Raw genomic sequence first — 26113 nt, 5'->3', positions numbered from 1 at the left:
GAATATTTCGTTGAATATTTCTAGACATGTTATAAATGTATCAATGCATCAATTCAAGTCATTATTAAGTGGTTTTCAACATGTGGTTCGCCGGAAATAAAAATTAATTATTACATTTCCTTATTATTAGATTTTTAAAATGATTATCTTGATTTTAAAATTATAAAAATGAATAACCTAGAAATCTAAAAAAAAATAATTAAAATTGAGTCAACTAGCGGTTCTCAAACTTTTTCAAATTTGTAGAAGCTTTTTTCAAGCACACTTTTCTTTCGTATTGTGATATTTTGTGCAAATGATTATCTACAAAAGTGGAAATGAAATTCCAGGTCCTAAATATATTTTGAATTTCGATTTGTATCCTGACACTAATTCACATACCATTCTTATTACTATACCGTACTTTGTGAGCTTACTGTAGTTGTATACGCGAAAATTTAATCTTCCACACCATGGGATCATACCCTTATCCATAGATATGTTTTGGCTTGGTTTGTACATATTTTGGAATCTTTCGGAGAAATAATCAATTATTTATTATACTTTGAATAGTCATCCTACATTATCAGAAACATTTTCATTATTGAAAAAATGCAGGTAACGCAATATTTGATAAAACCTTTTTCTACTCACGGTTTTTGTAAATATCGGGGTTTCTATTAGTGGATTTATTGACCAATACAGGTGCAATGAGAATTTTTTACCAGGCCCATTAGCAATATCAACTTAAATCAATTTTTTAATTCTGGTTCAATTGCATCCACCCATTTTTTAGATTTTATTTGCGGTTTGTATCTGTTAAAGTGTTGATTATGGTATCTATTTGTTTCTTCTGCAATAATGGGGAACAAGTCATCTCCAATAAAGTATTTTGTCTTGTAAAGTGTCTTCTAAGTATTTTTCTTGTTCATCTTGCTGATCGCTTATGAGCATCATAACACGTGGACGATTTCTTTCATGAACAGAGGACTCTGAATCACTATCACTATAATTTTAATTGTCACTTGGAATATCTATATATATTTAGCACTATATTAAATAACATACACTGTAATTATTTTTACGTAGATTCTACACTCGTATATAACTAAATAACTATGTTTTATAAACAGTTCGTAATATTTTTCGAATATTCACTCGAGCACACGAAAACCAGATGCGCTTAACACGATACTATAACTAAAACTAAATTCTTAGCCATAAGCTTTTATGTGTATCGTGCTAATAATTTAAAAATAATAACTCGAAAAAATTCCCACTTTCTAAAAAAATGCGTCACTGCGATTCGGTATTTCCAGTAAGCCAGTAATTTCTGACGGGAGATAATATTTACTCACAAAAAACATTTTGGAAATTCCTTATAACAGGATAGAAAAAAAAACAATAGAATCTTACTAATCTGACAATCTTGAGATTCTAAGTAATCCAATACTATCTAATGGTTAATGATATGATAAATTTTTAGTGTCTTGTACTTTTTATATATGTACATCGCATTTTTTATTTTATGTAATTTGACTTCATTTCTAAATAAACCCATTTACCTAATAAATTATTTTTAAATATACATATTTATATATTTGTGTATAAAATATCATATTTTTCTTTGTTTACACTGTCCAAAAAAAAGTGTGCTGGAAAAATGTTTTTAGAAATTTGAAAAAGTTTGAGAACCGCTCGTTAATTAAATTTAAATTATTTTTATTTAAATTCCTACATAACTTGTTTTTATAATTTTAAAATTAACAATCAATGTTAAAATCTAATAATAAGGAAATGTATTAATTAATTTCTATTTCCGGCGAACCACATGTTGAGAACCACTTAATAATGACTTGAATTGATGCATTGATACATTTATAACATGTCTAGAAAAATTTACTAAAATATTCGGACCGCATCAAAAGATACATTAGTTTGTCTGGTAGTAAAACTGCCGGACGAAAAAAATACAAAATATATTTAAAAACCTTCGCATTTGTCTAAATATAATTTTTAAAAAAAATATTCAAAATAAAATGAAAATTCATACATTTATTTAGTCATCTCTTTAAAAAATCAAATAAAACACTAAACATATATTTTTAATTTGACATGGAAACGATCACATACACAGGACGCCAATTGGCGTCTGCGGTGTTTAACTTTCGGCACACTCAGGACGCCAATTGGCGTGAGCGGTAGATAAAGTGTTTTAATGTAGAAAAAATAATTACAGTTTGTTAATGTATTCATTCGCTAGTTAAATATGTGCTACATTTAGTCATAAAGAATGATATTAATGACTTGATATATACGATATAATGATATATATTATACATCTATACCTTGATTTACGGGGTGCTCGTTTTACATGGTTTTACTTTTACGCGGGTAAGAAAAAAATATTTTTTTATATACTCCAAATCATACACGTGTAGCGCGGCGATGTACAAACGCAATAACTTACTACCACTTTTTGCACTTGACCTACATCTGGAACCTCTCTCACTGCTCATGCAGTGTGTCTTGAGTTGCTTTCTGAAGTACACGCGTGTCACTGAATATTTTTCTCGTTTACTTTATAAGTTAAAAATTTATGTGAATATTATTCGATTGTTTTATCACAATTTCCGTTCTCTCCAAACTAGGGTTCTCAATTATTCGTAGTTGTCAACTATTCGAATACTGAATAAAAAAAGGATGAAATATTCGAATATATTTGTAATTTTATTTATTGATATTTTTTATTTAACCAATTAGTACTACAAATCAATTAAGTCATCTAAAAATAACGAAATTAATAAAGTTTTAGATGGGATCGAGCCGCGTAACGTTAAGCTAGTAGACTTTATAAAAATGACTGACATCTATCACCTAATAAAATTATAAATATTATAATAATAATAAATATTTTCATAACTTTTATACTGACATCTATGATCAAAATTTTGAACTTAAAAATAATTCATATTTCTATATTCATGTCACATCATGAGTATTTAATAAAACTAAAATAAATTGCTCTATTTTTTTCAATATTTATTACCCATAATTAAATTTAAAGAATATTATCTAATCCAAGACATTTATGAGGTGCTCCAAATATTATTGAATCTTATATAAACATTATATTCTTACTTATGTATCTGGACAAAATACGTATTTAAATTATTTATAAATCATTTAAAAAAAACTTCAATACCTTTAAAAAAATAATTATTAATTCACTCGCAGCTAACTTCAGAGCGTACTAGTCTGGTCTATGTGCTTATTATGTTTAATTGTGACTTTGTAAGCTTATTTCTATCAGTAATTAATAATATTATAATTATCTCTCCAGAAATATATACATATGTTATAAACCAATTTATATGAAGAAATGAAATATTTTAAATTTTAAAACATTTGATTTTTTTGTAACTACAATGAGTCATCAACAAACAGTATAAAAATTATGATTATTATTTATATGTATATACATATGTAGATATAACTATCATTTATCTACCTATGTATATGGAATATTGTCTAAGTATATCATACACACGGGTTTAGCGAGCAATGCCCATACAGATAAGGTATTATAGATGTAAAATAATCAATATCCAATAATCCTATTACTGGCGAAAGAACAATAAGTTCATTCGTTTTGTAGTAGTTAACACTTATCAACTGATGAACAAAATATTGCAGCCTATGTTGGGAAGCACGAGGCGAGCTGCTCTGCACGCGGGCTCCGAGGCCGGCTTAGATGTCGAATACTACAGACTCAGGAGTTTCAGTATAACTGCTCATGGAGTCAGCAACCTTGGAGACTCGCTGAGGAGCAGGAGAAGTCGAAGCATCAGTTCGGTGACGAGTTCCGGTTCGGCGGCCAGCGGAAGGGATCGGCAAGACAGGTAATAATTTCATAATCATAAACAATGTAATAATAATTAAAAATATATATTTTCAATATTGTCACACTACATTACAAAGACAGTATTATGTGTGAAAAGATGGAAATATAAACAAAATTTGAACGCTCTTCTGCAGTTTGGTATTGCATCTAAAATGGAATACATCTTTTGCTGTTAAAAAAGCAGAACAAGTTTAATACATAGTTAAAGTAAAAGTATTGATTATAGTATATAAATTTTGCTTTAAATATATTATAGCATAAATAGTATTAATGCTAATACCTAGAATCTTAAAATATATAATTTGTTAAAAGAAAAATATTTCATACATATATCACATTAACTTGATTGTATATGTTATATTATTGCTCTGATTTTTTTTCGATATTGTTGAATATGAATCTAAAAGGTCCTCTTAGATAATTTATACTAGTAGTAGTTCTTCTAGGCGGTGGTCCTTCCCAAGTTAAGTTAAATTCTCTTATAAAGTTTATCACTGCAATTTCCAATTCAAGCTCGGCAAATCTTCTTCCAATGCAAGATCGAGATCCAAAACCAAAATGCATCGCAGCAAATGGATGAACCTTCTTATACGATAATTCCGAATCAGTATCGTCTCTCAGCCAACGTTCAGGGATGAATTCCTGCGGTTTTGGAAAATGTTTTTCTTGAACACCGAGGACCATGTGTGGGAACAAAATGTCAATCTGAAACCATAATTTAAAAAAAAAGTGGATATCATTTTAGCATGTGTTAAAAAATACAAATACAAGCTAATCTATAAAACATACGCCTTTTGGAATTCGATATCCAGATAAGACAATATCTTTAGTGAGAATTCTAAACGTGCCCGGTGTAACTGGATATAATCTGGCAGCTTCTCTGATACACGCTTTTAAATATGGCATTGAATTTAGAATCTGAGCAGTTAACTTTGAGCTATCGTGGGGTAAAACTGAAGATATTTCTTGTCGTAGTTTTGCTTGTTTAGATTGATTGGCTGATAAGTAATATAAAATATTAACCAAAGCCGTTGAAGTCTGAAATAATGTTTTTGTTATTAATTGTTTATTCAGAAAATATTTAAGCACTATATTACCGTATCGACGCCCGCTAATAACATATCTAAAGCCATAACAGTAGCAACTTTAGAATCGATCTTTAATAATTTTTCCAAAACACTCGGCTCGCTATTGGAAGTATCGTTAGATTTTTCCTTGCTCTCAATACGTTTCTTAGCTTCTTCAATGAGTGTTTGTCCCATTCTTTAAGCAATGTAATTAGCACAAATTAGATGTCAAAGTAAAATACACAACCATTATTTATTGTATTATATTTACACTGTCTGATCATTATAGAGTTTCATGGCTCGTTTGTACAACGGCGTCGAAAAATATTTCCATAAATTGGGCCTAAAATCAATTTCTCCTCCTACTGTGAATATATCTTCTGCAACACATATTAATTTGTACGATACAGAATCAGGTGTTAAGTTATCTGATAAACAATTCAATTTAGTATTCAGCGCTATAAACGCTATGCTCTCCAAAGACCATTTGTTAATTTCCTTCAAGAAGTCAACATTGATTCGGTTATCTTCTCCTCTAATTCTCTTAATCCTTTAAAAAAACATTATATATAAATTCATTAATACTTTTTTTAAACTATAATAAATACATATAATATCAATTGAAAATACTTGGTTGTAAATTCTTGTGTAATTTCGTCTACCGGCTCCACATATTGTTTCACCATTTTTGGTTGCATCATAATAGGATTCACTTTTGTGCGAAAGTCGTACCAATCTTCACCTTGACTAATAATTTATTAAATTATTTATTTATATAAACATATTTTATATAACTATACCTTGTAAGTAGACCTCTTGCGTTTTTAAATAAATTTTGTTGGTACGTATAACGAAAATGCGTTAAACTAGGTAATATATCTCTTTCCGGCATTACACCTTCAATTTTGTATACCTATTAAATATTAATATAAACACAATAGAGAATCATACATAAATGATTTAATATAAATATACCATTTCAATATCTTCCGGATTATACAATTGAATGGCAGGATCTTGACCAAGTATTTTCTCTACTCTGACTATATCTCCGTATCTCTCATTCATGCTTTGAAAGAAGTTTATAATGTTGTCTTGAATTCCATTAAATTCACCTTTAAAATAAATAAATTATTATTTAGTTGAAATTTATGAGCATGTAAATATATGCAAAATTGTTTCTCACCAATATAGGGTAAGAATCTCCAAGTATTTCCAATCAACGGGAGTGCTTTGGGTCCGGGTATTTGGTTATATGGCTTAGCTTTATCCCATGATACCCTATCCAACTGAACTCTTGATTCATTTTTTGCATTAGCTGCAGGACAAGTACCATTTTCAGATATTGTATGTTGTTGGACAACTGAAGTTGTCTTCAAATATCTATTAAATTATAAATTGAATATACAATATTAAATTAAAATGACCAACACATTTATAAATTACAACAAAGCAGCGCTCTGGCATTCATTTTATCATAATGAATAAAAGTTTAACGTAGTGGTGCGTGTATGTAGCTCCAGCAAGGACTAGAAAGTTCCTAGAATTTTTTTTATTATATCTTGACCAATTTATAAAATGTTATGAAAAATGTGGTGTAAATTTTCATGAAGGTTTAAAACTCTTCCATATTCGTTAATTGATATTTATTTATATATTATATTTACATTACTAAATGTTTGTACACTCTTTTATAATAATGATTGTGTTTAAATAAACTTATCCCAGTGTTGCAATTTGGAACTTGTCGAAAAACTCGTATAAAACCAATAAAAATGTTAAAAAAAGAAAATATTTCGTTGTGTCATACAACATTATGATTTATTGAAATTTTCATAAATTTTAAGAAAAGAAATGCGGATAAATACGATTTTAGTTTTATATCTGACCTTTTATATAACATTGCTTTATCTTTTTGATGTATTATCAAGTCAAGATATAACAATCTTAAAACTGTTTTATTTCTTGCTAATATTTGTTTGAACAAAATGTATCGATATAATAAAATTCAGAACTAAATTAATAAATTTTAATAATTATTCCTGTCTTTTTACTCACGCCATGGTTACAAGTATTTATATATATATATATATATATATATATATATATATATATATATATATATATATATATATATATATATATATATATATATTTATATAAAAGTCACACAAACTACTTTAAAATATCATTGGAATATAAACATACCTGAGACTTGTTTTCAATATCACATGATGATGTGATGTTGGGATAATTGGTCTCTTGTATAACAGCCTCGACATTTTTTATACGACTGATGAAGACCAATTCAACGAATCAAATTATCTCATCATGACTTTGCACTATGGTGCGATAATGTGTATATCTCACTGTCAACGATTAACTAAATTATACATTATTATTACACCTGATAATCGATTGCACATATGCCACGGCTATTCGGTGCTGCAAGTATCTAAACACTAAACAAATCTAGAAAACATGTTCATCTATTAATGGAATAATTCGGAGTTTGAGCTATCAAGGTCATCATATATGTATATACACATACATATGTATATAAATGCGTCAGATACGTTTATAGTTTTTTTCTGATGTACAACTCGAAAACGAACCATTATCGTGTATCGAAATTTCCCACATAACCAAAACAAATATAATTAATCAATGAGTAATGATAAGTAGAACCGTTCAAAGGTTCAATACTCAGTTTATAAAACAAATCTAATTTACCATGATGAATTTGATGTTTACAACAATTATCACTATTTCCTCGTTGATAACGATTTTTTATCCCTGAAGGTGTTTATATACAAAAGAGAGTGTTGTCACCATATAAAATACTTATTTTAATATCACAAATATAAGAAACGTCATGTTTATCTACTTGTTTGCGTTTTTAACCTTAAAAATAGTTTATTATAATTTAATATCTTTATATTCTTCTAAATCATACTTTTAAAAAAATTACCAAATTAAAGAAATTCAACTCCAGTTTATAAATATTATCGTAGTATTTTAAATATTTTATCGCTACGCAGCCACTTATTTTACAAAAATAACCAAATCGAATGTTTTGTTATAATTTAAAAATAGAATCCGTTAAATCTATAAATTATAAAATAAAATGTAGCAAAAACGTAATATTTAGAAATATTACTTATGCGACGGGATGGTGACGGGTGGCAATTAGACGCAGATTGAGCCGCTGCAGTAATGTTTTAAAAAAGATTTATGAAGTTTACATGGTTATTTGTAAATATACGGGACCCGAACTCGAGACGCTCGCGAACGGGGCGAGGGTTGCCAGGCGAGAGAATAACCGTCACGTCAGTGCTACTTAAATGCCGCCAAGTTTTGGCCATAACAAATCTAGGCTCCCACGTTACTTTTTCCACTTTCTATGAATGTAAAATTTAAGTATTATATAAATGTAAAATTTTCATTTATATTTTTTTTCGGCGGTAGTCCTTCTCAATCAATATACAATTCGAACTGTATAAATATTAAAATACCAGCTATTAATTTACCATGCATTAAAAAATGCTCCAACTTAAGATTTCGAACTTTAAAAAAAAAAAAAAAATTTAAAGCCGATTCTTTCAATGTAATTTTTAATGACTTTTTCCTGCATTTTGGGCGGTATCTCGGCTATAACTTGGCGGATTTTGGGTGCTCCAACGAGTAGACACGACTCTTAAGGCTCGGCCACACAGAAATCGGTCTGACGCTGCGGGAAGCGATATCTAACCGATGCGGTCAGGCGGTCTGGTTGAGTGATGCGATGTTGCATCAGCTTTCGCGGGTTACCGAACTCTGCCAGATTGTTGCGGTGACAAGCGATCCGGTAGTACAAAGTTACAGATTTTTCTAATGACCGCCTAAAAATGAGTGACGAAACTGAATTATTCATACGAATAAACTTCTTTCTTGATGTGATCCAGTTCGATACATAATTGATGGTATTCACCCAATTGTTTTCTTTTCTTATTGATTTCATGCACCCAACGTCGTCTTTTTTTCTTTCTGTATTGCAAAGCTAGCAAGAGAAGGAGTTGTTCTTTATCTGAACTCATACTCAATAGCAATATGAAACACAAATTATTTTGAAAATGCGCTACTATTTCTCTCAGACGCAGCAAGCCTAAGACTGGAACGCTCACACAAGGTATCGCGTCCTATATGACGTCCCCATATCGCTGATCGCCGCGACAGACCGCTTTCTGTGTGTGCGAGCCTTTAGCGTAACCTAATAAAAAATCAAACGGCGTTAAATTACATAATCTTGGTCGACAGTTGACGTCACCGAATCGTGAAATAATGCGACCTGCAAACTTTTCACGCAAAACATCCATCGTTGCACCCGATGTGTGGCAAGTTACGCCTTCTTGTCGAAACCACGTATCTTTCGCGTCAATATCTTCGATTTTGCGCGCCTATAGCCTTCGGTGCGCCTATAGCGTTCACCGTTAACGGTTATAGTCGACCTCTATCGTTTTCAAAAAATTAAAACACAATGACGCCGCCTGACCACAATGCGCACCAAACAGTCACTTTTTGTAAATGTAATGGTCTCTCATGAATCACATGAAGATTTTCCTTGCCACCTATGTGACAAGTTTGCTTATTAACATACCCAGAAAGGTGGAAATGTGGCTCATACACAGGCCTTACCTTATCTTCAATGTTTCAAGTCTGTTCATTTTTTTACTGTGTTGTGATTTGTTCGCTCAGTAAAACGAAGAAATTGATCATAATCTTACCGTATGTGTAAGTGTACACAGTTCGTACAGAACTGTTATTTCTGTAGAATAATTGAACAATTTTAACTCATTCGGCGGTGGTTAAACGATTCATTTCGTAAATGTGTTGTTGCAAATTAACATTTGACACTTTAAACACGCGCTTTTATTGACATCTGTCTGATTTAAATAATAAATTATCAGATACAATAATAATTTAAAATACCAATATAAAAGTTAATAATTGAAAATTATACCCTTTGGAATTTAATAACCGCATAACACAGTATCTTAGAGATCTGAAAGTGCCTGTTGTAATTGGATATAGTCTCGCAGTTTCTTTAATACACACTCCCAAACGTGGGACTAAATTTATAGTTTGTCATTTACTTTTGTGAGATAAAACTAACGATATTTCTTTTCATATTTTATATTGACTGATTTTGAAAATATCAACTAATGTTGTTAATATTTAAAATAATCCTTTTGTTATTCACTGTTTATTAGATGACTTTTTGAGTTAATATAATGTTACCGCATCAAGACTAACGAGTAACATGTTTTAAGTCTTTACAATAGCTAATTTAGAAACAACTTTTAACAGCTTTAGCAAATAACTCGAATCATTATTAAAAATAAAATATTATGAAGTCCTATATTAGTTTGTAGAGAAAATAATTTATTCCCTTATTCCTAAAAAAACATTAAATAAACAATAATTCATAATTAAACAATACTTACTTATTATCGATTATACATGTTGTATTACTACTTTTTATTGCATCCTTATAGTATTTACTTTGATATTAAAATTAATCTTTACCATAACCACGCTACGAGCCTCCCCAGGGAACTCACCAATAAGAGCTACATGTGGAAATAACGCCAATTTCTCCGTCTCTCTTCTACTTATATTTCACCATACATATTGAATTGTACCTCGGAGAACGATCGTTTTTCGTCTCTTTTTTAACGTATAACGTAAAATAATAACGATGAATATCTGCAACCACTAACTTGTGTCTCATTGCCATTATTATCACATATTCTCAAAAATACTATTGAATTCAAATCTACATTTATTACATACGCATACCTTATATTTAATATTTTTGATGAGATTACAAAACATATTAGTGAACACTTGAAATGACTAACAAAAGCTTATTTACACAACAAATTTTATTTCAATAAAATATGGAAAAAGCTAATATAATATATTAATTATTTTACTTCATATTTCTAGCTTTAACAATTAATAAATAAAAAATAATTGATAATTTCAGTACTGGATCACAACAAAACCAAGAACCCCAAGGTCCGTATAGAGTAGCAATGCTCGGAGCCTCCGGCGTTGGAAAGACTGCCCTAACGTGCCAATTTACTACTAGTGAATATATATGTGCTTATGATGCTTCACTAGGTGAGTGTACTGCTTATTTGCTTATAATGATCAACATTTTATTGGCTACAATAAATATTTTATATATTTCAGATGAAGAGTATGGGCAAAAGAATGTATCGGTGCTATTAAACGGACAAGAGACTGAATTAGAAATTATAGATCATCCTGCGTCGGAAATGTCGGTTAGTATAGCATATAAACATTATCACTGTGCTAAGCGCAAAACGATAATATATTTTTGATGCGTCAATATTTTCTACTATTATTTATTTTATTGTTTATAGGTTGAAAGTTTTTGCGCAACGTACAACGCAGATGTGTTCGTTGTAGTGTATTCGGTCGAAGATAGGCAATCTTTAAAATTAGCTGAAGACATCCTTTTGTATTTGTGGAAGGGTGAATATATGGCGACAAGGGGTGTAATTCTAGTTGCTAATAAAGCAGATTTAGAACGCAAAAGAGAAGTACCAATGGTCGGTGAGTATTTTATACTATTTGCGAGCATTCAATATAGAGTTTGCTCTAATACTCATATTTGCTATATTTCAAGTTGGTAGAAGGCTTGCTAATAGCTATGAATGCAAGTTCATTGAAGCTTCCAGTGGAATAGCACACAATGTAGACGAATTATTAGTAGGAATTTTGGCACAAGTTCAATTGAATCCACAACGGAGCTCTTCACGACGTAAAGGCAAACGAAGTGTTGGAAGTGGTGCTCGTATGAACACCGCACCTAGATTAATAGCACGCATATTGGGATTGAGACGTAGAGCAAAATCGTGTGAGAACCTCTTTATAATATAAGTAAATATTTATATTAAAATAGTTCAGCAGTAGAGTGGCCATCATACCAATGTATACAAGATGTTGAATAAAAAAAATATATGATATACTAAACTAATACATATTATGATTTATAATATATGTGTATCGAGAGTGCAATGTTCATGATTTTTTATTATTATTGTAAATAAAACTGAACATGAAATGAATACTTACTCAATTTTAATAAGGGTTTTATTTCATTTATACATCTTTTGTGGATAAAAAAGGACCAATATTAAAAAAAAATATGATAGCAGGGGCAAATATTTTACTTTTAAACCATATTATCTGATGCATTGAATAAATTTATGTAATATACAGTTATAATAATATATTTTTTTTAATATACACACCTATTTAAAAAAATGATATATGTATATACACATACTATAATACATATATATAATCGATTATAACATTTTTGCTAAATTTAAAAATATTGAACAAGCAATATTATTACTATACTTAGATCAATTGACCATTTCTATGTAAAATATATAATGTATAAATTTATATGAATATTTTATATGTGTTCATAGTATAGACGTATTATATTATATAAAAATATGTATCAAAAAAATGTTTTGGGTCCATGTTTATTTCTTTCGATTATGTGTAAATACAAATATTTATTAATTCTATTAACGCAAATTTTATAATATTCATATAAAACAGATTTTGTAAATATTATATGTATGTTATTTAAGCCTGTATGAAAATTATACTGTAAATGAATAAATGTATTATATTGTCGGTATTAGAAAATTGAACATATTATAATTTTATACTAACTTTTAAACTATGTAAAATATACTACATGAAATATGGAACAGTATAGTTTTATTTATACATACATTTAAAAACTCAAACAAAATAAAGACATGAATTTTGAAGTGGCAATAGTCACTTAGGTGTATTGAAAAAAAAACGACTGTGATGCTCAAGAATACAAATTATTTCATTCTAAAAAAAAGTTCAAATTTCCTTCAAAATAGTAAAAACGAATATTTTACGAATATTCGATTAATTATTCGAATATGTATTATATAAATAAAAATTAGACGAATAATTATAATAATCGAATATTCGATTGAGAACCCTACGCCTATCTCTATTTATTTTATGGCCAAAATTCACAGCTCACTTAGATTTGCCTAGGTCGTCTCAAAGTTCGAGCTAACTCCTGATTGCTCGAAGTCACAACTGGGCTCGGTCAAGAATCTGTCGATTGAAGGGAAAATTCTTATTGGCTGCATTTAATAGTGTCGGTCTCAGAGTATGTGCTTGAACTTGGTAGTTGATTTTTGGTAAGCTTCATTGGTGGCGAGCTCAAGGTCTAAACTAAAACTTAGTTTGAAGTCAGAAGTGAGAAAATAAATGTATGCGCTGCGGTTGAATTCCGACTTATATATGATCGTCTTGGTAGGGGGGAAATAGTTATCCCCATCCGTCACCTTTCTTATTTTTAATGCTCCATCGCAGCATAATTTGGATTTTCAATAGAAACATTATGACAATAAGCAACTGTCTGCGCTGCAGCATTGTACAAACTTTAATTTTTATTTGTAATATGCAACACGCGTTATAAAATTCCACCGATCCAAGGCTGAGCAACAGCTGATATTTTCATCATCTCAACCTAGTCCTTGAACTTTGTCATAAATTACGATTAACGACTATTGGACCCATAAGCGTATCACATATTCACATATTATAAATAGTATACATTCGTACACATAATTGTACTAAGTACCTATAGATACCTCTACAAAAAATTCTTTCACATCATAACAACTTCTTCATCATAACACATGTTTACCTAGATACGGTGCGGTTTGATGTAGAGCAGCGTGTAAAATTACCGAAACCGCTTGAATTTTTAGGTATGATTTACTCAGCCGCAAGTGCTCGTTTGTGTTATTTTCGTCGTTTTGTTCTATAATTGTGTTCCGTCTATTCTGTATATGACTATTACAAATCTTGTTATGGCCAAACAGCAGGTTACTGCGGCTGTCACCGGGGTTCGCGAACGTCGTCTCCCCGTCGTCGGCCAAAACAAAATGTTTATTGGATTGTCATATCAAAAAAGCAGGTGAATAATTTCAAACAGTTAAATTATTTTGAATATATACCAAATAGATGGTAATTATAAATATATTAATCCTTAACAACACCATGTCAACAGCTAAGAAAGCAAAATTATACAACGAAGAATGGCTTTGCCGGTGTGGGCAAAGCCCAGCATGTGGTCTCAACACCCACAAGCATCAGTTCGGTGACGAGTTCCAGCTCGGCGGCCAGCGGAAGGGATCGTCAAGACACGTAATACTTTCATAATCGTAAACAATGTAACAATAATTATAAATATATATTTTCAATATTATCACACTACATTACAAAGAAGATATTATGTGTTATAAAATGAAAACATAATCAAAATTTGAACAATTTCAAAGTTATTTTGCAGTTTACTATTGCATCTAAAATCGAATACTCCTTTTACTGTTAACAAAGTAGAACAAATTTAATACATAATTCAAATAAAAGTATAGAATATAGTATATTAATTTTGCTTTTAATATATTATAGAATAAATAGTATTTGTGCTAATACCTAGAATCTTAAAAATATAAAAATTTGTTTACAAGAAAAATATTTCGATCATATATCGCATTAACCTTATTGTATTTGTTTAATTATTGCTCTGATTTTTTTCGATATTGTTGAATATGAATCTAAAAGGTCCTCTTAGATAATTTATACTAGTAGTAGTTCTTCTAGGCGGTGGTCCTTCCCAAGTTAAGTTGAATTCTCTAGTAAAGTTTATCACTGCAATTTCCAACTCAAGCTCGGCAAATCTTCTTCCTATGCAAGATCGAGATCCAAAACCAAAATGCATCGCAGCAAACGGATGAACCTTCTTGTACGATAATTCCGAATCAGTATCGTCTCTCAGCCAACGTTCAGGGATGAATTCCTGCGGTTTTGGAAAAAATTTTTCTTGAACACCGAGAAACATATGTGGCAACCAAATATTAATCTGAAATAATAATTTAAAAAACATGGATATCATTTTAGCATATGTTAATGTATAAAACATACGCCTTTTGGAACTCGATATCCAGATAAGACAATATCTTTAGTGAGAATTCTAGCCGTGCCCGGCGTAACTGGATATAATCTGGCAGCTTCTCTGATACACGCTTTTAAATATGGCATTGAATTTAGAATCTGAGCAGTTAACTTTGAGCTATCGTGAGGTAAAACTGAAGATATTTCTTGTCGTAGTTTAGCTTGTTTAGATTGATTGACTGATAAGTAATATAAAATATTAACCAAAGCTGTTGAAGTCTGAAATAATGTTTTTGTTATTGATTGTTTATTCAGAAAATACTTAAGCACTATATTACCGTATCGACACCCGCTGATAACATATCTAAGGCCATAACAGTAGCAACTTTAGAATCGATCTTTAATAATTTTTTCAAAACACTCGGCTCGCTATTGGAAGTATCGTGAGATTTTTCCTTACTCTCGATAAGTTTCTTAGCTTCTTCAACGAGTGTTTGTCCCATTCTTTAAGCAATGTAATGAAATTAACACAAATTAGAAATCAAAGTAAAATACACAACCATTATATATTATATTATATTTACACTGTCTGATCATTATAGATTTTCATGGCTCGTTTGTACAACGGCGTCGAAAAATATTTCCATAAATTGGGCCTAAAATCAATTTCTCCTCCAACTCTGAATATATCTTCTGCAATACATATTAATTTGTACGATACAGAATCTGGTGCTAAATTATCTGATAAACAATTCAATTTAGTATTCAGTGCTATAAACGCTATGCTCTCCAAAGACCATTTGTTAATTTCCTTCAAGAAGTCAACATTGATTCGGTTATCTTCTCCTCTAATTCTCTTAATCCTTTAAAAAACATTATATATAAATATACATTAATACCTTATTTAAACTATATTAAATACATATAATATCAATTGAAAATACTTGGTTATAAATTCTTGTGTAATTTCGTCTACCGGCTCCGCATATTGTTTCACCATTTTCGGTTGCATCATAATAGGATTCACTTTTGTGCGAAAGTGGTACCAATCTTCACCTTGACTAATAATTTATTAAATTATTTATTTATATAAACATATTTTATATAACTATACCTTGTAAGTAGACCTCTTGCGTTTTTAAATAAATTTTGTTGGTACGTATAACGAAAATGCGTTAAACTAGGTAATAAATCTCTTTCCGGCATTATACTTTCAACTTTGTATACCTATTAAACATAAATATAAACACAATAGAGAATTATACATAAATGATTTAATATAAATATACCATTTCAATATCTTCCGGATTATACAAATAAATGGCACGACCATGACCAAGTATTTTCTCAACTTTGACTACATCTCCGTATCTCTCATTTATGCTTTGAAAGTAGTTTATAACATTGTCTTGAACTCCATAAAATTCACCTTAAAAATAAATCACTTATTATTTAGTTGAAATTTGTGAGCATGTAAATATATGCAAGAGTGTTTCTCACCAATATAAGGTAAGAATCTCCAAGTATTTCCAATCAGCGGGAGTGCTTTGGGTCCGGGTATTTGGTTATATGGCTTAGCTTTATCCCATGATACCCCATCCAACTGAACTCTCGATCCATTTTTTGTATTAGACGCAGGACACGTACCATTTTCAGATATTGTATGTTGTTGGACAACTGAAGTTGTCTTTAAATATCTATTTAATTATAAATTTAATAATGTACCACTACAATGAAATTTATAATTTTAGTATTTCAAACAATATATTATACGAGAATGAGTAAAATTAAAGACTTAAAAACATTCATAACATTGCTCCATTGTCCTGTAATTTGCCAACAATAAGACTTATAGTATGAAAAGTGACCAACAGGTGGCAGTACGATTTAAGCATGTAACACAGTAGCATAGCAGTAGCTTAAAATGACCACCACACTTATAAAATACAACAAAACAGCACTCTGGCATTTATTTTATCATCGATCAATTAATTAACTCATTTATTTATGTGACCAACTAATTTACAATGAGAATGACTAAATGAGCATTAGTAAAGCGCAATAACATAAAAGTAAGTAAATAAAAAATCAAATTCAAAAAATTTAATCATTTTTTTATTTTATGTATATGTTTTAACCTATCTGGCTTTTTTTTTTTATTATTATTATTTATTAACGTAATTCCGCATGAGTATAAAATTACTCATTTTGCGGTTACACTTTAATACAATTTTAAGTTATAAATGAAAAATGGAAATGTATACATTAAAAAGTATAATAAACACATTTAACCACTCATCAAAATAATAAGCATAACAAATTATAACAATAAACATACACATACATACATATATACTATTTAACAACTTAATTACATTTGTTTAAAGTTCTATGAATTTTTAAAAAAAATATTTTTAATTTCTTTAAAGTTATTTCTAGTTGATATTGGTAGATTATTATGTTTTAAAAGCTACATATTTTAAAGAAATTGTTCCAAACTTTACTGAAAATAGTTGAGGGATGTGTAGATCATATGCAGATCTAATTTCATAATTATGTTCTTTTGTAAATTTAAATTTAGTATTTATAATTGATTTTCCCTCTAAGATTTTTTTTGCTTCATTATTAATTCATATTTTGGAAGAATAGTTATAGGTAAAAATTTTGTTTTCATATACATGTCTTTTGTGTGAGCATCAAAAGGCAAATTCAATATTTTTTTTATAGCACTATTTTGAATCACCTGAAGTGATTTTATTTTTAATTTACTTGTAAAACCCCAGGCGCAAGCATATATGTTAGATCATAGTTTCTTAACCAGTGGTCTGCAGACCACTGGTGGTCCGCGAAGACTTTTTGAATAAAATTAATTTCACTGATTTTACAATTGATTTTGTAATAAAATTAATTTCACATCTGTTTTGTATTCGCTTTTATTTGCATATGGCTATTTAGAAATCGTCTTATCACAGGTAGTCCTATTTTTATTATTTCGATAAACAATCGAATTTTATACTGTATTTTATGGATTTTTAAATTATATTTCTTGTTACTGACTGTTTTAATATACTTATATATGGTTATATCACCATACTGTGTTACAAAATTCATTGTTTTGAACAAAAATCAATTATATAAATATTTATTATTTTAATCCAATGTTGATGGTCCGCAAAACATTTTTTGATTTTTTTGGTGGTCCGTGGATGTAAAAAGGTTAAGAAACTATGTGTTAGATGACCATGAATATGTGAATAATATATGCTTAATCTAGTTTTATATGATAAAATATTTTGAAACCTGTATAAATTTTTTGACATTGGTTATATTTTTTTTATTATATAATCAATATGGTTATAAAAATTTAAACTTTTATCTAAAAGCAGACCTAAGAATTTTGTATTATCACTTTTTGTAATTTGAGAGTTATTTACGCTAATAGAAATATTAAAATCATCATTAAATATTATATAGTTTGCTTTTTTTTCATTAATTGTTAATTTGTTTAATCTCATCCATTCATTAATATGGATCAAATCATTCTGCATGTTGTTTTGCATGTTATATGTTTTAGAGTTATATATTAACACTGTATCGTCAGCATACAGTTAAATCCTTCCTGCAAGTTTACATAGGGTTAAATCATTTATGTACAGATTAAGGCCCTCCGCACACGGAGCAACTGTTTTGCAACTCGAGTTGCAAACCAGTTGCGCATGCAACTATTTGGTGACCACGCCTGTGTACGGGAGTGTGAAACCGATTTCAAATCAGTCAGCAACTGGTTGCATGCGATCTTTTTTCCTAGTCACAAAACAGTTGCGTTGCATGGTTGCACGTGTCTTCACAAAAAGTTCAAGAAATGAGTGAAACGGCCAAGTCGTAGATTGTCGATTGTCGAATGCTATAAACTTTTTGTCTGTTTGATTCAGTTGTTCTGCTGTTACAAACACATTTGACTTGATATTTCTCTGTATATAGGGATGACACCAATATTCCCTGCTCTAATGCTCTAATAGCCAATTAGGTCTTCTTCATCTGAACTACTACTTGACATTTTGCGAAAAACAGCTTTGTGACTACAAACTTATAGAGAACTTTGCTCAAAATAATCCAGAATCAGTTGCGCTCGTGTGCGGTGTGAGGTTTTAATTTGCTTGCAAACTAGTTGTGTGTGTGACTAGTATGCAACAAATTTGCAACTCGATTTGCAAAACAGTTGCTCCGTGTGCGGAGGGCCTAAATAGTAATGGTCCCAAAATAGAACCCTGTGGAATTCCACACTTGACCACCTCATATTCACTTTGTATACCATTTATTACAACTACTTGTTGTCTATGCGAAAAAAATATTACCTGATAGTAACCGCTCTAACTCGGGGCTTCGGGCATAAACGCCAAATAAAAGCAAGACTTTTGTTGTTTCTAAAATATTTCAAAATTTTCGATTTACGATTTTCGAATATTTATCGAGTAATTTTCAAAATACTAGATTATCGAGTACTTGAAAAATAGACGAGTATACTCGATTACTCGAATTGGAGACCCTAGTTACAATGACAGTCTCTTAACAGTCTAACGTTTGTGGTCAGTGTCAAGGACAAGCATGCTTCAATGCTTCGTCAAAATCAGATGGTTTTGATGGAGAAAGTGAACTTGTTCCTGTGATCCTTGATTCAAATGTGACGAAGAACGAGGATGACGATAATGATCCGGAAATTTAATTTGGGCGACCAGGAGAAGATGACGACGACAAAAAAGAGGAATCTTGATACGCATGCCGACTGGTGATGATATATAGGTGGACCGAGTAGCTTCTGATACCATTCACTAGGAGGTTATTCAAACAATTACATCCGGTCAATTGGGCGGACAAATAGGCGATTCAAAAAGGGCGACGGACAAATAGGCGATGGTCTTTTGGGCGATACAATAATAATGCAATACAAATAAATTTGCAATAAAAATCTTATTTTTACCGTTTTATTTAGTAACATGACCCTATTATTAAATAAAAAATTAACATGATTTACTACATATTAAAATATATACATACATACACACGAAAATATTACTAATATATTTTAGAAAAGACTTAAAAGAAAAAAAGCATTATAGGGTCTGAACAAAACATAAAATATATATTTTTACTAAATCATAAAATATTTGCTTGATTTTTTTATTCAAGAACTTGTGAGAATTACCCGATATCATACTACATATTTTGGCTTAAACCGGTAATTTTAACATCGCCACTGATAAATGTTTATCGTTGATTTTGCCCTTTATGCGATATTCTTTTTATGTTTTGAGCCTTGGAAATTACTGTGAGAATAAACTCGTAATTTCCAAAAATTGCATATTTTACAGCTATCGATTTTAAACTATATAAAGGTAGTTCCAATAGCCCAGATCTAGCGCACGGTGTACTTTTGAAACCTGGTTCTAAGGAAACATTAATTATTCCTGTAGAATATTTCAATTATGAATTCAGTCCATCACAATTTTAACGTTTTCTTTTAGTTGATTCTGGATCAGATCTAGTCGACCCAATGAGAATCTTGATTTTCGATCGTGAAAGCCATGCAATTTGGAGCCAAAGCATGAAAGAATTATTTGAACTAGCTGTCGGTACCTCACTATCGTGAGGTACCGATAGCTAGCGAGTGTGCGAATACCGGACTCTCAACTTTTTGGGTTTTAAATATAATTTTTGCTTCGTTCTGATTTTTTTAAATATTTTTTAAAATTTAATGGTTCAAATTGGTCATTACTATTTAAGATTTTCAATGATAGACAAAATAGTTCAATCTATAAAAACTACTTAACATTTTCAATGCATTTGAAAATAGGTTTACAACTTGACTAAATATTTCCAGAAGAAAACATTTTACATTATTTATTAGATTTACAATGTTAGATTTTATCGTTATATTGAAACTTAGATATTTAATGATAAATCTAAATATTGTATATCATTTATGAATAGGTTTAAAACTTGGCTAGATAATAATAAAAAAAAAATGTACTATGAAATTTCAATACAGCGAAGCTCACGAAACCAATGAATAAATTTTGGTGTACTGAAAATTCGTTATATTGAATGTAAGGAAGATGATATATTTTTATTTTATTTTCAATTACTATATTACTACAGCATCAAAATAACCTCTTATAAGGTTGACAGATCGTTTTTGTCCTTGTTTAAGGAAAATGTATGAAACACAATAAAATTTGTGAAAAAAATGTTTTATAAAAAAAGTTTGAGGGTCAACGAAACACATGTAATGTCGCTTTTGAACACATCTGGCACACCCCAAGTCAATGATGAACTGAATTCTTAGAAATATTTTGTCAAGTTATAACATCATTCTTAAATTCGGAGCAAAATATTTTGTTATACTGAGATTAGTGTTCATTACAATGAAAACATTTTGTATGAAAATTTTTCGGGGACAAATTAAACATTCGTTACACTGGGAATTTCGTTATTTCGGTATTCGTTACAAAGAGATTTAACTGTATTAATTTTTTAAATAGAATTGTAACTTAACTAAATATTAATAAAACAAAAAAATACCAAAATGTTTCAACATAAAAAATAATAATAAAACGTAACATTTTGTAATATTTAAAAGTAGGTTTACAGTTTAAATAAATAATAATAATAATAAATAGCATTGGTTACATATCCGCTCAAAAATATTACTGATAATTAAAAATTATTTTTACACCTTACTGACGCTACAACACAATCGATCACCTATAGTTGGTGCAATGTGAGCGATTATAAGTCATTGATTGTGTTTTAGCGTATTTTAGGTGTTTGAGGTCCCATTTGCGCTTTCCCATAAAGCATACATTAGGGCGCCTTGTGACATCACATCTCGCGTCTCTTTCTAGCATTCACTCGTCTCTTTCTGGCGCCTTGCTGCCGCTCGCGCCGACATTCACTATAGAACCAAACAACCTAACCTTTTTTTAATGATATTGTATTGATTTGTTCTCATTTCGGTATATTTTGTAACTGTCCAGAATCATCCAATCTATGACTAACCGATCCCGCGATCGCAGCGGCGTATGAAGCGACGCCTGTGAGTATTTGTGGAACTGATTTTGACGCCGGCGTAAAACGTCATCGTGCCGTCACTATGGCGCTCTAACGCGAGTGTTTTGGGAATTCGCGACCCGTTTTAACGGTGCATATAACACAATTTTATCATAAATTAAAATTTTAGTAATAAGAGCGTTTTTTAGTTACACCATAAGTTACTTTATAATTAAAAAAAGTTGTTTATATGTTTTATGTGTAAATATAAAAGCCAATTAGAAAGATATAATAAACTGAAAATATCAAGCACCTAATATGTTACTTTAGACCAAAAATGCGTTTTAAAAATATTAATAATTTTGAGACCTTTGTCTATCTTTAATAAAAAATACTTTGACTTATTTTGATTTATATATTTTTTAAAGTAAATGTTTTTTCTGCGCAGTATTATATATTTTAATAATTAATAAATGCAAAAAGTTTTCACATTATTTAAAATTAATAATAAACTAAACATATTTAAAATCCATAATAAATAAAGAATATTTAAAATCCATAATAAAATAAAAAATATTTTTAAAGTTGAAAAAAATATTTTGAATAAATCTTGAAATTTTATTCTGAAACTTTATAATTTAAAAAATATTAAAATTAGTGATATACAATTTTGTGTAGTTTCCTTTCAAAGGTGTCAGTAAGAGAGATTTTTGCAACACTATGTGTTTAGTAGTTGGTTGTTATCGAATAGTACTTATTTTTAAACTTTGCCCCTTTTTGTTGAAAATATTTTTTCAAAGGAAATTTTAAAAATTCTCTAAAAACTATTACTTTAAATTGGCAACGTTCGCCAAAATTTAAGTGCAATCACATATTTATAATTATTGTAAAATGTCGTTTATTAGATAACATCCAAGAAACTACACATTTATAAGCTGTCCGACAGCGCCGATTTGATCGACATGTTTAAAACATAACTGGTTAATTTAAAATTCTTAAAATCAAACGTATATATGTATTAAATCGAAAAGCAATGATAATGTTTATGTAATATAAAAGTAAAACTCACTTTTCGGCCTCGGAGCCCGGCGACGGGATTTCAAAATTTGAAGATTTCATTACAAAGATTGTTTTATGATTGTTTATCTAATTTAATCAATGTATTCTTCTTATCCTCAACACATTATGTTTATATTTAATTTTCATAGTTATAACACACCTAGTTAATTTGCAATCCGATTATTTATAAAAGCAAAAACTCACTTTTAGGCCTCGGAGCCCGTCGCCGGGAATTCAAAATTTGAAAATTTCATTACGAAGATTATTTTATGATTGTTTATCTAGTTTAATCAATGTATTCTTCTAATCCTCAACACATTATGTATATATTTCATTTTTATTCAGTCAAATGACGAATTAATGAAAATTATTGTCGCGTAGCAAAATTTTATTATTAAATAATAATTATTTAAAAGTGTAAATCACGGTACTATCTATTTGAATTTGAATGCTTATTTTTCATTGGTCGACGCTATTTGAATATTTGAATGCTTATTTTTGATTGGTCGAAACAACAGAACGCATTACCGGCGGCTCGAAAATCAATCAGAACAAATTCAATTTTAATTTTTATTATTATTTATTATTATAATTAAATATATTTCCTTTGTTTACGTGTATTGTTACACACTGTTAATACAAAGCGATACGATTTACAGAGTAGATAATTGAACGGAGAATGTTTCGTTGAAAGTTATGCGCGTCCGGATACGAATGGCACATTTTTAAATTAAGGCGTGACTTTATAATTGTATATACCACTGTTTCATCGCAAATTCTATAAATTAAATCACTGAAATCGTTTACTAGGAACTCAAAATGATTTTTAAAACATATATTGCCGACTTTTACTTTTCCGTTTCTTTAAAAAACGAAGGTTTTAACGAGCGCATCATATCATGCGCTTGGCTTTAGTCAGTAGATTTACTTGCGCGTGATATCATGCGCTTGGCGTTGAAAGGATTATGAAATTGCAATACATCAAGCTTTGCGTACGGTATTTCCACAATCTAACATAAATGGTTGTTTTTTTAATTTGGTACAAAATCTTCGAAAGCATTTAGATTCATGTAATCTTTTTCACAGGTACTATTATGATTCGTTTTAAATCCAAAAATGGTTACATCACTTGCTTTCTGTCGCCCAAATAACCATCGCCCATTTGACCGTCACCCAATTGACTGGAATCGCCCATTTGTCCGTCGCGCACCGAATTTTATTCTCTACAAGTTTTGTAAAACATCTAATGACGTCTAACGTATAGAGAGCGAGATATTTGCAAAAAACTATTTTTGTGACCTTTGATATATTGACTAACGGACACTCGATCTTATAAGACTTTTCAGCCCGTTTTAAGAACGTCAAAACAAAGGTCTGTGCAAATTTTCTACTTTCTATCTTTCATTCTAAGGATAACTCCTTATTTGACTGGACTAAATAGCAGTTATTATATACTCACACAAACTACTATAAAATATCATTGGAATACAAACATACCTGAAACATGTTTTCAATATCACATGATGATGTACTGTTGGGATAATTGGTCCCTTGTATAACACTCTCGACATGTTTTATACAACTGATGAGGAATAATCCAACGGATCAGATTATCTCGGCAAGACTTTGGACTTTGGTGTGATAATGCAGTGCTTCCCAAATTGGGGGCCGCGGCCCAATGGGTAGCCGTAGAATTTCTCGCGGGGGCCACAAAAATATTTCGTAGAAAGTACAAATATTAATTTATGAATATTTTTCCACGTTACATATTTATACTGTTAAATAATAACACATTATATTAAAACATATTTATATACACAGAGAAGATGATGTAAGCGCATGCGCAGGAATATTGCTTATTATAAATATGTGTATTATAATTTTAATAAGTACTGCCAAATAAACCCTTTAACTAGAAAAAAATTTTTTAGCGGCCGATAATTAATTCTTTTAGATTTAGTGACATGAAAGTAATTTGGAAGCACTGTGATAATGTGTAATGCGTCAGCTATTAACTAAATTATAAATTATTATTATATCTGACAATCGATTGACATAGCGTAGCGTAAAAAAAAAATTGTATATGTCACAAATTTGCTGTTTTTTATTAAGAAAAAGTATTTGACTAGAATTTTATCAAACTCGGTATCGTTTTTTTTAAATATGTGTATATTTAGTGATTCTAAACAAATTTTTATTTTATTTTATTAGTACGCGATCCACAATTTGACGTTTACTGATTTTACCACGGTAACCATATGATTAAAAAAATACAATCATTACAAAACTGTATTTTAAATTTGACGTTAACATTTCTTTAATTGTTGGCCCGAGGAAGAGGAATTCCGTGTTGAACGGCCGTGCGTAGCGTAATAAAAAAAATTTAGCCGCGTAGCGTAAAAAAAATTGTATATGTCACAAATTTGCTGTTTTATATTAAGAAAAATTATTTGACTAGCATTTTATCATACTCGGTATCGTTTTTTTTAAATATGTGTATATTTGGTGATTCTGAACAAATTTTTATTTTATTTTATTAGTACGCGATCCAAAATCTGACGTTTACTGATTTTACCACGGTATCCATATTATTAAAAAATTACAATCATTACAAAACTGTATTTTAAATTTGACGTTAACACGTTACCTATTTAAAGAGTTATAATCGTTTAAAAGGTTTAGGTCCTAACTTTCGCGACTAAGCCCCGTCCCATTTTTAAGAATAATGCATTTTTAAGGTATGCAATGTGTTAAAAACCGCAAAAATCCGCAGTAAATTTTACATGCATCATAAAGAGAAAGACCTAATCTATATATTGTATATAAAATCTCAATTCAGCAAATTGATTTTTCATACTTTTCCTTAAACAATAATAGAAATTATTCATTGGTTGCACGCTTGAACGTTTCCTGTTTATTATTTATTAGTGACAGTGAAGCCTCGATTCAACATAAAATGTCTTATTTACTAACATTGATCTATTCCGGTGCATTCCAATCATCCACCATCTCC

At 29.8% G+C, this 26113-nt stretch overlaps 1 protein-coding gene across 1 annotated transcript; it reads right to left on the bottom strand.

Annotated features, from left to right (window-relative positions):
• Positions 1-3910: 3910 nt before the first annotated feature.
• LOC148233797 (uncharacterized) lies at positions 3911-24731 on the bottom strand. The gene is made up of 18 exons (XM_088188963.1): positions 24598-24731; positions 16495-16691; positions 16284-16423; positions 16109-16221; positions 15939-16055; positions 15579-15857; positions 15333-15498; positions 15025-15273; positions 14626-14962; positions 14536-14542; positions 6137-6333; positions 5926-6065; positions 5751-5863; positions 5581-5697; positions 5222-5500; positions 4981-5146; positions 4673-4921; positions 3911-4588 (listed from the first exon to the last, which is right to left on the bottom strand). The coding sequence occupies exons 1-18, from the start codon at positions 24669-24671 to the stop codon at positions 4244-4246; spliced, it is 3285 nt and encodes a 1094-aa protein (XP_088045089.1). The 5' UTR covers positions 24672-24731; the 3' UTR covers positions 3911-4243.
• Positions 24732-26113: the final 1382 nt, after the last annotated feature.

This window comes from Plectrocnemia conspersa, unplaced genomic scaffold (assembly GCF_051122295.1).
Source record: "Plectrocnemia conspersa isolate PC_06_02 unplaced genomic scaffold, ASM5112229v1 ptg000007l, whole genome shotgun sequence".
Taxonomy (NCBI): Eukaryota; Metazoa; Arthropoda; class Insecta; order Trichoptera; family Polycentropodidae; genus Plectrocnemia; species Plectrocnemia conspersa.
The sequence above is the reverse complement of the archived record's forward strand: the minus strand, read 5'-3'. Positions and strand labels throughout refer to the sequence as shown.